Genomic DNA, 11,972 nt, shown 5'->3' on the forward strand with positions numbered 1-11,972 from the left:
AAACTTTTTGTCCGTAGCATAACATATAGTGGGAATGCTGTATCAGCATTCCCACTAAATTACTTGTATATAGAAGACTCTCCTTGCACTATTTGATCTATTCTATCTGTGTTATTGTGTTGCTCTGTTGGAGGAGTCTTTGACCTCAGATTTTCTTTGCCATAACTCCATGTAGCTCTGTACGAATGACAATAAAACCCTTGAATCTTGAATCAGTGTCGAAGAACCTCCCTGTGATGGTGTACCTGTTCGGGGGGGCCTTCCTGTTGGGGGCGTCCAACGATGTTTCGTTCCTCGGGGAGTCGCTGTACGACGGGAAGGAGATGGCCGACCGCGGAGACGTCATTGTGGTGACGGTGAATTACAGGGTCGGACCGCTCGGGTTCCTCAGCTCCGGAGACGCCCGGCTGCCAGGTCTGGGAACATATCTTTAAACTCTGTCCATCATTTCAACAGGACCAGGATTGTGAATGGTCAGAACAACAGAACACTGACTTGTACCTAATATAGAGAGGTCCAGGAATGAGTCTTCAAACTCTGTCATGACTCAGCATCACTTCCTGTCCCCTGGTCTGGAGGTCAATGGTTCTCTGAATGTGTTTTTTGTTGTTATCCTGAAATCAGGTCTGTGGTTAACACAAGCTGAAGAGATTTTAACGTTTTGTTCTACGACATAAAATACTTCAGTAAGTACCCCACTGGTGGATTTAAAAACAGGGGTTGCTAACAGTCTAGCCTCCTTTAGCTTAGCGGTGGTGACGTGAAGTCATGTGACCGTGCTGTAGTTCCTTTATAGCCCAACATTAGCCTCCTTTAGCTTAGCGGTGGTGACGTGAAGTCATGTGACCGTGCTGTAGTTCCTTTATAGCCCAACATTAGCCGCCTTTAGCTTAGCGGTGGTGACGTGAAGTCATGTGACCGTGCTGTAGTTCCTTTATAGCCCAACAGTAGCCACCTTTAGCTTAGCGGTGGTGACGTGAAGTCATGTGACTGTGCTGTAGTTCCTTTATAGCCCAACATTAGCCACCTTTAGCTTAGCGGTGGTGACGTGAAGTCATGTGACCGTGCTGTAGTTCCTTTGTAGCCCAACATTAGCCTCCTTTAGCTTAGCGGTGGTGACGTGAAGTCATGTGACCGTGCTGTAGTTCCTTTATAGCCCAACAGTAGCCACCTTTAGCTTAGCGGTGGTGACGTGAAGTCATGTGACCGTGCTGTAGTTCCTTTATAGCCCAACATTAGCCACCTTTAGCTTAGCGGTGGTGACGTGAAGTCATGTGACTGTGCTGTAGTTCCTTTATAGCCCAACATTAGCCACCTTTAGCTTAGCGGTGGTGACGTGAAGTCATGTGACCGTGCTGTAGTTCCTTTGTAGCCCAACATTAGCCTCCTTTAGCTTAGCGGTGGTGACGTGAAGTCATGTGACCGTGCTGTAGTTCCTTTGTAGCCCAACATTAGCCTCCTTTAGCTTAGCGGTGGTGACGTGAAGTCATGTGACCGTGCTGTAGTTCCTTTATAGCCCAACATTAGCCACCTTTAGCTTAGCGGTGGTGACGTGAAGTCATGTGACCGTGCTGTAGTTCCTTTGTAGCCCAACATTAGCCTCCTTTAGCTTAGCGGTGGTGACGTGAAGTCATGTGACCGTGCTGTAGTTCCTTTATAGCCCAACATTAGCCTCCTTTAGCTTAGCTTTTAACGTTTTAGTTTCACTTCCCTCTCAGGAAACTACGCTCTGTGGGATCAGCACGCTGCCATCTCCTGGGTCAGCAGGAACATCGCAGCGTTCGGAGGAAACCCCGACAACATCACCCTGTTCGGACAGTCAGCCGGAGCCGCCAGCGTCAGCTTCCAGGTCAGAGGTTAACATGCTTCTAAATAATGTGAAAGATGTAAAAAATATCAGAATAATCCTCAGAAAATATACAAACAATACATGACAGTGCATGGTATGATCTACTGTGGTGCAAATAACCCTTTTTCTTTTGTTGGTAACATCTCTTTCTGTAAGTCATGCTTTTAGAGAGAGAGAAACTCCTCCTCTCTCTGTCCTTCAGATGCTGTGCCCCCTCTCTGTCCCTCAGATGCTGTGCCCCCTCTCTGTCCCTCAGATGCTGTCCCCCCACAGTAAAGGGTTGTTCTTCTCTCTGTCCCTCAGATGCTGTCCCCCCACAGTAAAGGGTTGTTCTTCTCTCTGTCCCTCAGATGCTGTCCCCCCTCTCTGTCCCTCAGATACTGTCCCCCCACAGTAAAGGGTTGTTCTTCTCTCTGTCCCTCAGATGCTGTCCCCTCACAGTAAAGGGTTGTTCTTCTCTCTGTCCCTCAGATGCTGTCCCCCCTCTCTGTCCCTCAGATGCTGTCCCCCCACAGTAAAGGGTTGTTCTTCTCTCTGTCCCTCAGATGCTGTCCCCCCTCTCTGTCCCTCAGATGCTGTCCCCTCACATTAAAGGGTTGTTCTTCTCTCTGTCCCTCAGATGCTGTCCCCCCACAGTAAAGGGTTGTTCTTCTCTCTGTCCCTCAGATGCTGTCCCCCCTCTCTGTCCCTCAGATGCTGTCCCCCCTCTCTGTCCCTCAGATGCTGTCCCCCCACAGTAAAGGGTTGTTCTTCTCTCTGTCCCTCAGATGCTGTCCCCCCACAGTAAAGGGTTGTTCTTCTCTCTGTCCCTCAGATGCTGTCCCCTCACAGTAAAGGGTTGTTCCGCAGGGCCATCTCTCAGGGTGGCGTGGCCCTCAGCCCCTGGGCTCTGCAGAAGAACCCCATGGCTCTCACCAAGAAGGTCCTCACACACATTACTGTCCTGCAGACCTTATTAACCTGTTGAACCCCATTGACCCGCCCCCGGGCGGAAAAACGCATCATCTCATTTCAAACCTTTATTTATTCAAGTTGTATCCCATTGAGATCATTGACCTCTTTTTCAAGGGAGACCTGCTCAAGTAGGTTCCACATGAAACATTAAAAACATAAACAGAACAACAAAAGGACATCATACAGTAGCATTACAGGGATTACAAATTACATACTATCCACATGCACAGGTACCAGCAGGAAACAGCGTCTGAGGGCTTCTTAATATTTAATAAACTATGAATGTTTTATATCCATATAACGGGAAGAAACTCAGCTAACTGATCATTATTTTATTTCTTTGCAAAAAAACCCACAAAGCTAACGCTGAGCCTCGGAATTAGCCACGAGCGAAAACATTCTAACGCCGGTTGCACAGAAAACACGGTATAACACCCTTATTACTTATCGTAACTGCACATCCACCATATCAAATAGCATCGTGAGAAGACACAGAATCGATAGGTATCACTCCATGATAAGAACTCGCAACTTTATAAACAAAAACAGCAACACGTGGCATTAGGTAGCAACCACGGCAATATGTCTTACCTTTGTTGTTGTTTGATCAAAAGTTGTCTTCAATGGCATTAAAACGATGAAAACGCTGCTGAAGGTTAATCTATAGGTTAATCCAATGTGTCTGTGTCACTTTGAAATGATTTCTGATAATCCATCAGCAATAAACCTACTTTTAAGTTTTCAGATTTCAGAGCGTGAGACAGGTTTCGCTTCAGGCAAACTGCATGCGCGTAGCCCCCACTTCACAATGGTAACGTTGGTGTGTATGTGAAAATTCCCCTTCGATTCTATTGGCTCTAACGGTTAAAAAGAGATGTCAATCACCAAAATCGACCAATGGGTTCCAGAGAAACGGCAAAAACGCCCATTTCCACCCAAATCACCTCAGAGGTGGAGTTTCTTTGGCTAAACCTCTCTAAAAAGGTCAAATGTCACTTGTTTTGCATCAATCTTGATACAGGGTACTTATTATATGTTGTACTTTGGATTCCTAAAGCTTTTAGTCTACTAACCCATCATTCAAGGGTGGTTTTCACTATAAGTAAAAAATAATTTTTGGACGGACACTATAATTTACAGTTTTTTACTATGTAAAATCTGAATTTTCTTTAAAATAAAAAACATCTATATTGATTCTGACTTTTCTACATCCAACTCACAGGTTTATCATTACTTTGAGAAAAAAGATTATTAATTTAATCCTTTTAGAAGGGAAGATATGGTCATTTGTTCTGGGAATGTCATTTTCGAGCCTGAGACCTGAAAAACAGGGATGTGCCCTCACACATATTAATGTTCTGCAGAAAATCTGACTTTTTTTCTCCACATTCTGACTTTTCCTCAAAAGCTCAAAAATGTTCTGTACATCTTAATATTGCGCATCAGCTGAATATTTGTCTGTCTGAATATGCTCTTCCTCAGATTGCTCGTAAGGTGGGCTGCTGGAAGATGGATGTAGACGTGATGATCGAATGTCTGAAGAAGAGCGACCCTGTCAAACTCACCATGGCGGGGAAAATCGACGTGTTTCTGATTCTGGGAAAAGGTCAGAGCAGCTTTAAGAGACAGAAAGAAACATCAGTATTAACCACAGACTGCATATCCACATAGACCAACACCAGCATTGACCTGTCCGTCATTAGGACATAATATTAATGATGCAACATATTTGAAGGCGATAAGGTGAACATTTCTTGTTGTTTATTCGTCAAACTTCAATGTGTCTTTAGGCTAATATTACATTTAAAAAAGGTACCTGAAAAAATACAAGAAATGTTAACACCAATGTGTTTGAAAAGAGTCACAGTCTCCGTAAACCTTTAGCATGAACCCCTTTTAATGATGCCATTATTGTCCTATGCTCAATAGCTACAATCATGCAACGTACAAAATACTTGAACAAATATGTTAATTAGTGGAATATCCATTACATGTAAGTTGGAGGAATAAGGAAGATATTTAAGATAAAATAAGGTCAACCTAAAATATATACCGTACAGTAGAACATGTGGGTGCTGTGTGATAAAAAACAATATTATAAATCATGTGTTACCACGATAAAATGTGATGTGAATGAAGAGCTAAAGACACTGCATGACACGGCTTTTTAGTGGCCGCTCTTTATTTTGATGTGTTCCTATAACTTCTTATCCCTTGACATTATTTAAAGAAAGTCTCAAGAAAGATTTAAAGTTGAACAGAGATTTCTGAGGCACCAAGTGTAAGTGTCTGCGTTGTGTTGTGGAAGGATCAGACCCGAGTCAGCATACCGTTGGATACCGTTGGATCCGATGAACAACAGATGAACAACAAATCAGCCGTTACTATATTGTACGCCCTCACACTTCGACTCCTGCACAGATTCAATTAGAACGAAATAATTCAACATACACACATGTTCATAGCTTAATGCAGAAATGTCTGAAAACAGTGCCGTTACTTCTCCCGTGAAACACGTTAACGAAAAGGGACGAGGAGAACATGAGGGACACAATGTAAAGGAGGGAGTGGATGTCAGAGGCTCCGCCGACTGATTTGAGGCCTAACATGTCAGGTATTCACTTTTGGTAGATACAGAACACAGCATTTCTGTGATTATAATAAAATAAATTACAAAGAAATATGAGTCTCTGTAACACTAAACATTACATTACATGTCACTTGTTAGACGCTTTTATCCAAAGCGACTTACATACTCAATACTGTGGGCAATCCACACAGGAGCACTTTGGGGTGAAGTGTCTCAGGGACACACCGACATGCTGACTGCAGTGGGGTTTGAACCTGTGACCATCTGATCCCATAGCAAGGCTTTATCCACTGCACCACACGCCTCCCAAACACTACTGCATATTTACACTTGTTACATAAGGAACTATGTGTGAGCCTCTTTGAACTTCTGAAGTGTGTGAACCCTGACGGTGAAGCCTCTCTCCTTCTGAAGGTACGGTTATGGATCTCATTGAGTTCTCTCCGGTGATCGACGGGGACTTTATCCCAGATGAGCCCAGTAAACTGTTTCATAACGCCGCTAAATTCGACTTCCTGGCCGGGGTCAACAGCATGGACGGACACATGTTTGCTGGGGTCGACGTTCCTTCCATCAACAAGAAAACTGCCAACACCACTGTGTGAGTTCTCAAACGTCACAGCACTGCACACCTGATTTAGGGACATTTATTATTGACCAATCAGGACCAGACCCCAGACTAAAGGAACACAAATAAAGTTTCTGAAACTGTTATCAGAAATAGCAACTGTAAACATGCAGAAAATGTAGAAAACTTTATTTTTCTCATTTGGGGTCCCACAAGGCTCCGTCCTGGGCCCACTGCTTTTTATTCTGTAAATGTTTCTGCATATGAGTATTGTTCCACAAAAACAGCATATTAAAGTGTCATCACTATGCAGATGACACTCAGCTCTATAGATGTTGATCTTATGTTGATCCCCCCTTTAATCAGCGCCAGCGTGGCGGAGTGAGGGAGACCAAATGTTCGTCCAATTAAATACAAAAAGCTGAGACTGAGTTTCACTGTAGGTTCAAAAGAGGAATAAGAGAAACTTTTGGACAATTAACCCTATATTTAAAAAGACAAGGGTCACTGACACAGATACCTTTCTTAAAAATAACGTAACTCTGGCTTCAATTACCCCAACGAGAGACACACACTAGAAAACAATGGGAGTCTACTAACACAATGTGCTGCTCTTATACTAAATACATTCGCTCTAATATACTTCTGTTTTCCTTCCTCTCCGAAGTTGTTTTTTCTGTCCACTTGATTTATGCACAACTCATATCTCAAAACTTTGGTGACAAAAGCTAAATGCATCTTCTGTTTTATTCATCATAAGAAACGAAGTCAGCAAGATACAAAACCTTGATCTGTCAAGAAATGAAGTTATGATATTTGGAGATTAAATCTGAATTTGTTGTGGTCCTGTTTGTCCCCAGTAAGAGTGTGCGGGGTCTTCTGGCTGGTCTCACTAAAGAGAAGGGGGGCGCTGCCGTGGACTCGGCCTTCAGCGTTTACTCGTCTAACTGGGGGTCCCATCCGGACCCGGCGGTGGTTAAGAAGACTGTCGCCGACATCGAGACAGACTTCCTGTTCCTGGTTCCCACTCAGACCGCCCTCCAGCTCCACGCCAACAACGCCAGGTCAGATTGGTTACAGTGATGGTGACTTATGGAGAGTATGCAGACGATCTGTTGTAAAACTCAGAGTCTTTGTACATGGTCCACAAATGAGCCTTCTCTGCTTGTGGAGTACATCAAGGTTTAGAATTAGGAGTATTTATACTGTGTCTGAACTGATGAGTCTCCATGGTCACACATTTTAATTAAAGCTGCAAGCAGCGATGAGCGGGTATTTGGTGCTCCGTGCAGGTTCGCTATTGTCCGCACGTCGACGTCACGCAGATGTTTTCCGGACTCGGCCGTTAGCAAACGTGGGAAGTTTCAGGCCGATCGGACAATGTCTATAGGAGTTACAGCAGTAACACAATGGCATTTGATGACACCCCATAATACGCTTAGATGTATTGAGGGCTGCATCGTTACCAAACCTGTGAATTCTTTAGCCGTTCGGAGCATGAGAAAGTTAAGTGCACTTGTTTGAGCACTTTTTGACAATTTTCATAGGAGTTACAGCGTTATCGTGTTTCATGGCGAGTGATGTGTTAAGCAATTTTTGAGGCAAAGTTCCGGAACCAATTACACATCGCAATTTTCACCAGTCCTGACTCGCGTGCAAAATTTGGTGAGTTTTCATATATGTTGAGGGGGTCAAATTTGCATTCAAAGAGGAAAAATAAAAACAAGAATAATAACAATAATCCTTTCAATATCAATAATGTGAGCAATGATAAAAAATGCACAGTATTATACATTTTTGGATGTGATGAAAACCTCCATATCTGTATTTACCGCCAATCAAATGACAGCGAGTGTTTTCACCCAAAAAAGGGGCGGGGCCATGATGTAGAGGGAAAGTACTCTCATCTATATCTAAAAAACATAAATAAAACCCTAACCCTCAGTACAACTAGAACAAACGTAAAGTTAATTAGGGGACCTTTAAAGAGGACCAGAGTGTGATCCTTGCTGTGTTTGGTCCCTCAGTGGCGCCCGGACCTTCTCCTACCTGTTCTCCATGAAGACTCGCATCCCGGGGTTCCCCAGCTGGGTGCAGGCGGAGCACGCCGAGGATCTGCAGTACCTGTTCGGGAAACCCTTCTCCATGCCGCTGATCTACTTCCCCCGGCACCGCGACCTGTCCAAGTACATGATCGCCTACTGGACCAACTTTGCCAGGACCGGGTAATCTCCCAGCATGCAATGCAAACACACTAACTGGTTCGGTGTAGTCACCATCAATACTTTAATTTCAAATATGTAAAGTTCATTTTTTGATGTACGGGAACTTGGTCTCAGAGACTCAAAAAGGCTTCTGTCCACTTTGCATACCCGAGGTTGTGCAGTAAAGTATTTGAAGTGTACAGTACACGCGAAATACATAACTGCAGGAACTCTTATATCTCTCAAGTGTGTTAATGGGGTCAACGAGTGTGCATGGCCCCCAAACTGTGTGGGTGTGATCCAAAGGGCCCCATGTGTCCGTGTACCAAGTTTGGAGCCCGTACACTTCTACATTCTTGACATTGTCAAATTGTCTCCATTTTCACACCAATCAATCATTTGGTAGCCTATAGCACAGTCCAAGCTCCCTGTGTCAATGCATTGTCGAGAGACAGTCCTGTACATTTCAAATACACAAGACACTGCAGAAATGTATTTGAAGTGTGCGTCCACTTTAAATACATAACTGCACAATGTCATGTATGTAAAGTGGACATGGACTTATATCTCCTAAGGTTGGGGGTCAATGGGTGTGCATGGCCCCCAAACGTTGTGTACTCCGTGAAGCCCTTACGGTCAGTGAGTAAGGGTTTTAAAGGACTTGGAATATATTAAGAAGATCTGAAAGAGATATGGAAGTGTTTGTAATAAGGTGCTGTCTCTCCTCAGGGATCCCAGCACAGGGGAGAGCAGAGTCCCGACTGTCTGGCCCGCCTTCACCAAGAACCACCAAGTCTACCTGGACATCAACCACAGGATCAACAAGTTCTCCGTCAGGTAGTCTGCCGCTAAGTCCTCCGTCAGGTAGTCTCTACTAAGTCCTCCGTCAGGTAGTCTCTACTAAGTCCTCCGTCAGGTAGTCACTCCGCTAAGTCCTCCGTCAGGTAGTCTGCCGCTAAGTCCTCCGTCAGGTAGTCTCTACTAAGTCCTCCGTCAGGTAGTCTCTACTAAGTCCTCCGTCAGGTAGTCTCTACTAAGTCCTCTGTCAGGTAGTCTGCCGCTAAGGCCTCCGTCAGGTAGTCTCTGTCGCTAAGTCCTCCGTGAGGTAGTCTGCCGTCCTCCGTCAGGTAGTCTCTGCTGAGTCCTCAGTCAGGTAGTCTCTTGTCCTCCATCAGGTAGTCTCTTGTCCTCCGTCAGGTAGTCTCTTGTCCTCCGTCAGGTAGTCTCTTGTCCTCCGTCAGGTAGTCTCTGACACCAGACAGAGCTTTGACACAGATTAGGGTTTACTGTTGGAGGATGTTAGGTTCTGTGTCTGTTTGTGTTTATCAAAGTCAAAGTCAGCTTTATTGTCAAAAATTCTACATGTGTTATACATCCAGAAATATCGAAATATCGTTTCCCGCAGTCCCACAGTGTGACATGTATACATAAAACAAAACAAAAAGGGCCTTGTCTGTTGTTGTTTATCTGTTTGTGTTTATATGTTGTTGTTTATCTGTTGTTGTTGTTGTTTACGACCCCCTCTCTCTCTCCAGCTCCGACCTGAGATCCTACTACGTGTCCTACTGGACTCAGACCTACAGCCTCCTGCCCTCAGTGCGGGAGATCTGAGAGTTACCAGCTCTTCCTCTGTGGTCATCTTCAATAGTAACTCACTGAATAAAGTCTCTGTGTGATGATGACACGTAACTCTGAGCTCTGGGTCTGATGTTTGATTGATGACACGTAACTCTGAGCTCTGGGTCTGATGTTTGATTGATGACACGTAACTCTGAGCTCTGGGTCTGATGTTTGATTGATGACACGTAACTCTGAGCTCTGGGTCTGATGTTTGATTGATGACACGTAACTCTGAGCTCTGGGTCTGATGTTTGATTGATGACACGTAACTCTGAGCTCTGGGTCTGATGTTTGATTGATGACACGTAACTCTGAGCTCTGGGTCTGATGTTTGATTGATGACACGTAACTCTGAGCTCTGGGTCTGATGTTTGATTGATGACACGTAACTCTGAGCTCTGGGTCTGATGTTTGATTGATGACACGTAACTCTGAGCTCTGGGTCTGATGTTTGATTGATGACACGTAACTCTGAGCTCTGGGTCTGATGTTTGATTGATGACACGTAACTCTGAGCTCTGGGTCTGATGTTTGATTGATGACACGTAACTCTGAGCTCTGGGTCTGATGTTTGTTTGTTAACAACTTTGTGGCGACCTCAAAGGCAAACTACAGAAAATGATCATTACATTATTACATTACATGCAGGGTTGGGAGGGTTACTTTGTAAATGTAATCAGTTACTGATTACTGAATACATGGCTCTGAAAGTAATCCGAATAGAGTTACGTGTCTTAAAAAAGTAACGTAATCAGATTACTTTCAGATTACTTTTGGATTACTTTCTTTATCCATCACAGATGGGTATGTTTTGGTGAACAGGAGACACACAAAGCAAAAGGAAACTGAAGGTGTTTTTACTGTTTTAATGATTTATCAAGAGCAACTGAAACATAACATCTGGAACGATGAAACAACATAATACACTTTTTGGGGATGCAGCTTGGGATGTGAGGAGTGAGGGACACGGCTTAGAACGGGTGTGTCGCCTTCTGTCCTGCCAGTGTTGGCAGGACATGAATTAAAATGTCGAACTCGGACTTCATTTTAAGGACCTGTCGGCCAGGGGTGTAGAGCTATATCTGTTTAAGCACCGGATTGGGAAACCAGCAGAGTGTGTGCACCAGTCTGCCTTGATCTATGAACTCATGTCCGTGACACTCACAGTATCTGCTGCCCACAGCTGGTTTATAGAACCTCCTTCACTTCATGAAATCTCTGCAGCACCAGGAGGCAGCGGCAGGGTTGGCCTCTGAGAAGAGGAGCGCGCAGTGCCTTCACTGTGTTTACCTTCAGAGTCATTAGAAAGGCTAACGAGCGACCGCAGGCTGATGTGTTTTAACCACACACACACACACACACACACACACACACACACACACACACACACACACACACACACACACACACACACACACACACACACACACACACACGGTGGTAATAGGTTTTGTGCGCTGTGATGATTCGGCTGTACCTTTAGTAATGAATATTAAATGTTGTGAGGAAATCTTTCCACCAATAATTCCAATAAGTAATCCAAAATGTATTCACTTCAGGTTTACGAAAGTAACTGTAATCAGATTACTCGGTTTTCAAATGTAATGCGAGCTGAATACAGTTACTTGATTTTTGTATTCTGATGACGTAACGCCGTTACATGTATTCCGTTACAACCCAACCCTGATCACATGTTACTTGTTAGACGCTTTTATCCAAAGCGACTAACATACTCAATACTGTGGACAATCCCCTCAGGAGCACTTTGGGGTGAAGTGTCTCAGGGACACAACGACATGCTGACTGCAGTGGGGTTTGAACCTGTGCCCAGGATAATCTGGATTGAGCGTATAGTCGATGTCGTATAAAGTGATTTAAACGTGCTCTTCTCGTGGTCAGGACTCTTTCAGTGGTTCAGGAGGTTTTTAGAGTCTCCTTCTCCCCCTCTTATATACATCAGAGAAGACTACAACTCCCATGATGCAACACTCTAAAACCAACACACCCACTAAAGCCTTACTGTTGCGTTCACTTAGAGCCCCCTAGTGGCAGAGCATGACAGGTGTGTTTAACATTTAGAATAAAGATGAATAATGCAGACGGTAATATGTCTCCCCTTTTAATCCCGTTAAATAAAAGATATATTGATCCGATGTTCCTGAGTGGAGATGAAGCGCAGACAACATG

General features: G+C 44.2%; 1 protein-coding gene across 1 annotated transcript; it reads left to right on the forward strand.

Moving 5' to 3' along the window:
- Window positions 1-216: 216 nt before the first annotated feature.
- LOC117488228 (bile salt-activated lipase-like) lies at window positions 217-9,860 on the forward strand (the record flags this gene model as incomplete). Its single annotated transcript, XM_034137025.1, is given in 9 exon segments — window positions 217-414; window positions 1,719-1,849; window positions 2,664-2,771; window positions 4,286-4,409; window positions 5,808-5,994; window positions 6,822-7,025; window positions 7,989-8,186; window positions 8,895-9,002; window positions 9,701-9,860. Coding segments are annotated over 9 exon segments (1,334 nt in total), but the record flags the coding sequence as incomplete, so codon positions are not given.
- Window positions 9,861-11,972: the final 2,112 nt, after the last annotated feature.

The sequence above is a fragment of the Trematomus bernacchii genome, unplaced genomic scaffold, assembly GCF_902827165.1.
Source record: "Trematomus bernacchii unplaced genomic scaffold, fTreBer1.1, whole genome shotgun sequence".
Lineage (NCBI taxonomy): Eukaryota > Metazoa > Chordata > Actinopteri > Perciformes > Nototheniidae > Trematomus > Trematomus bernacchii.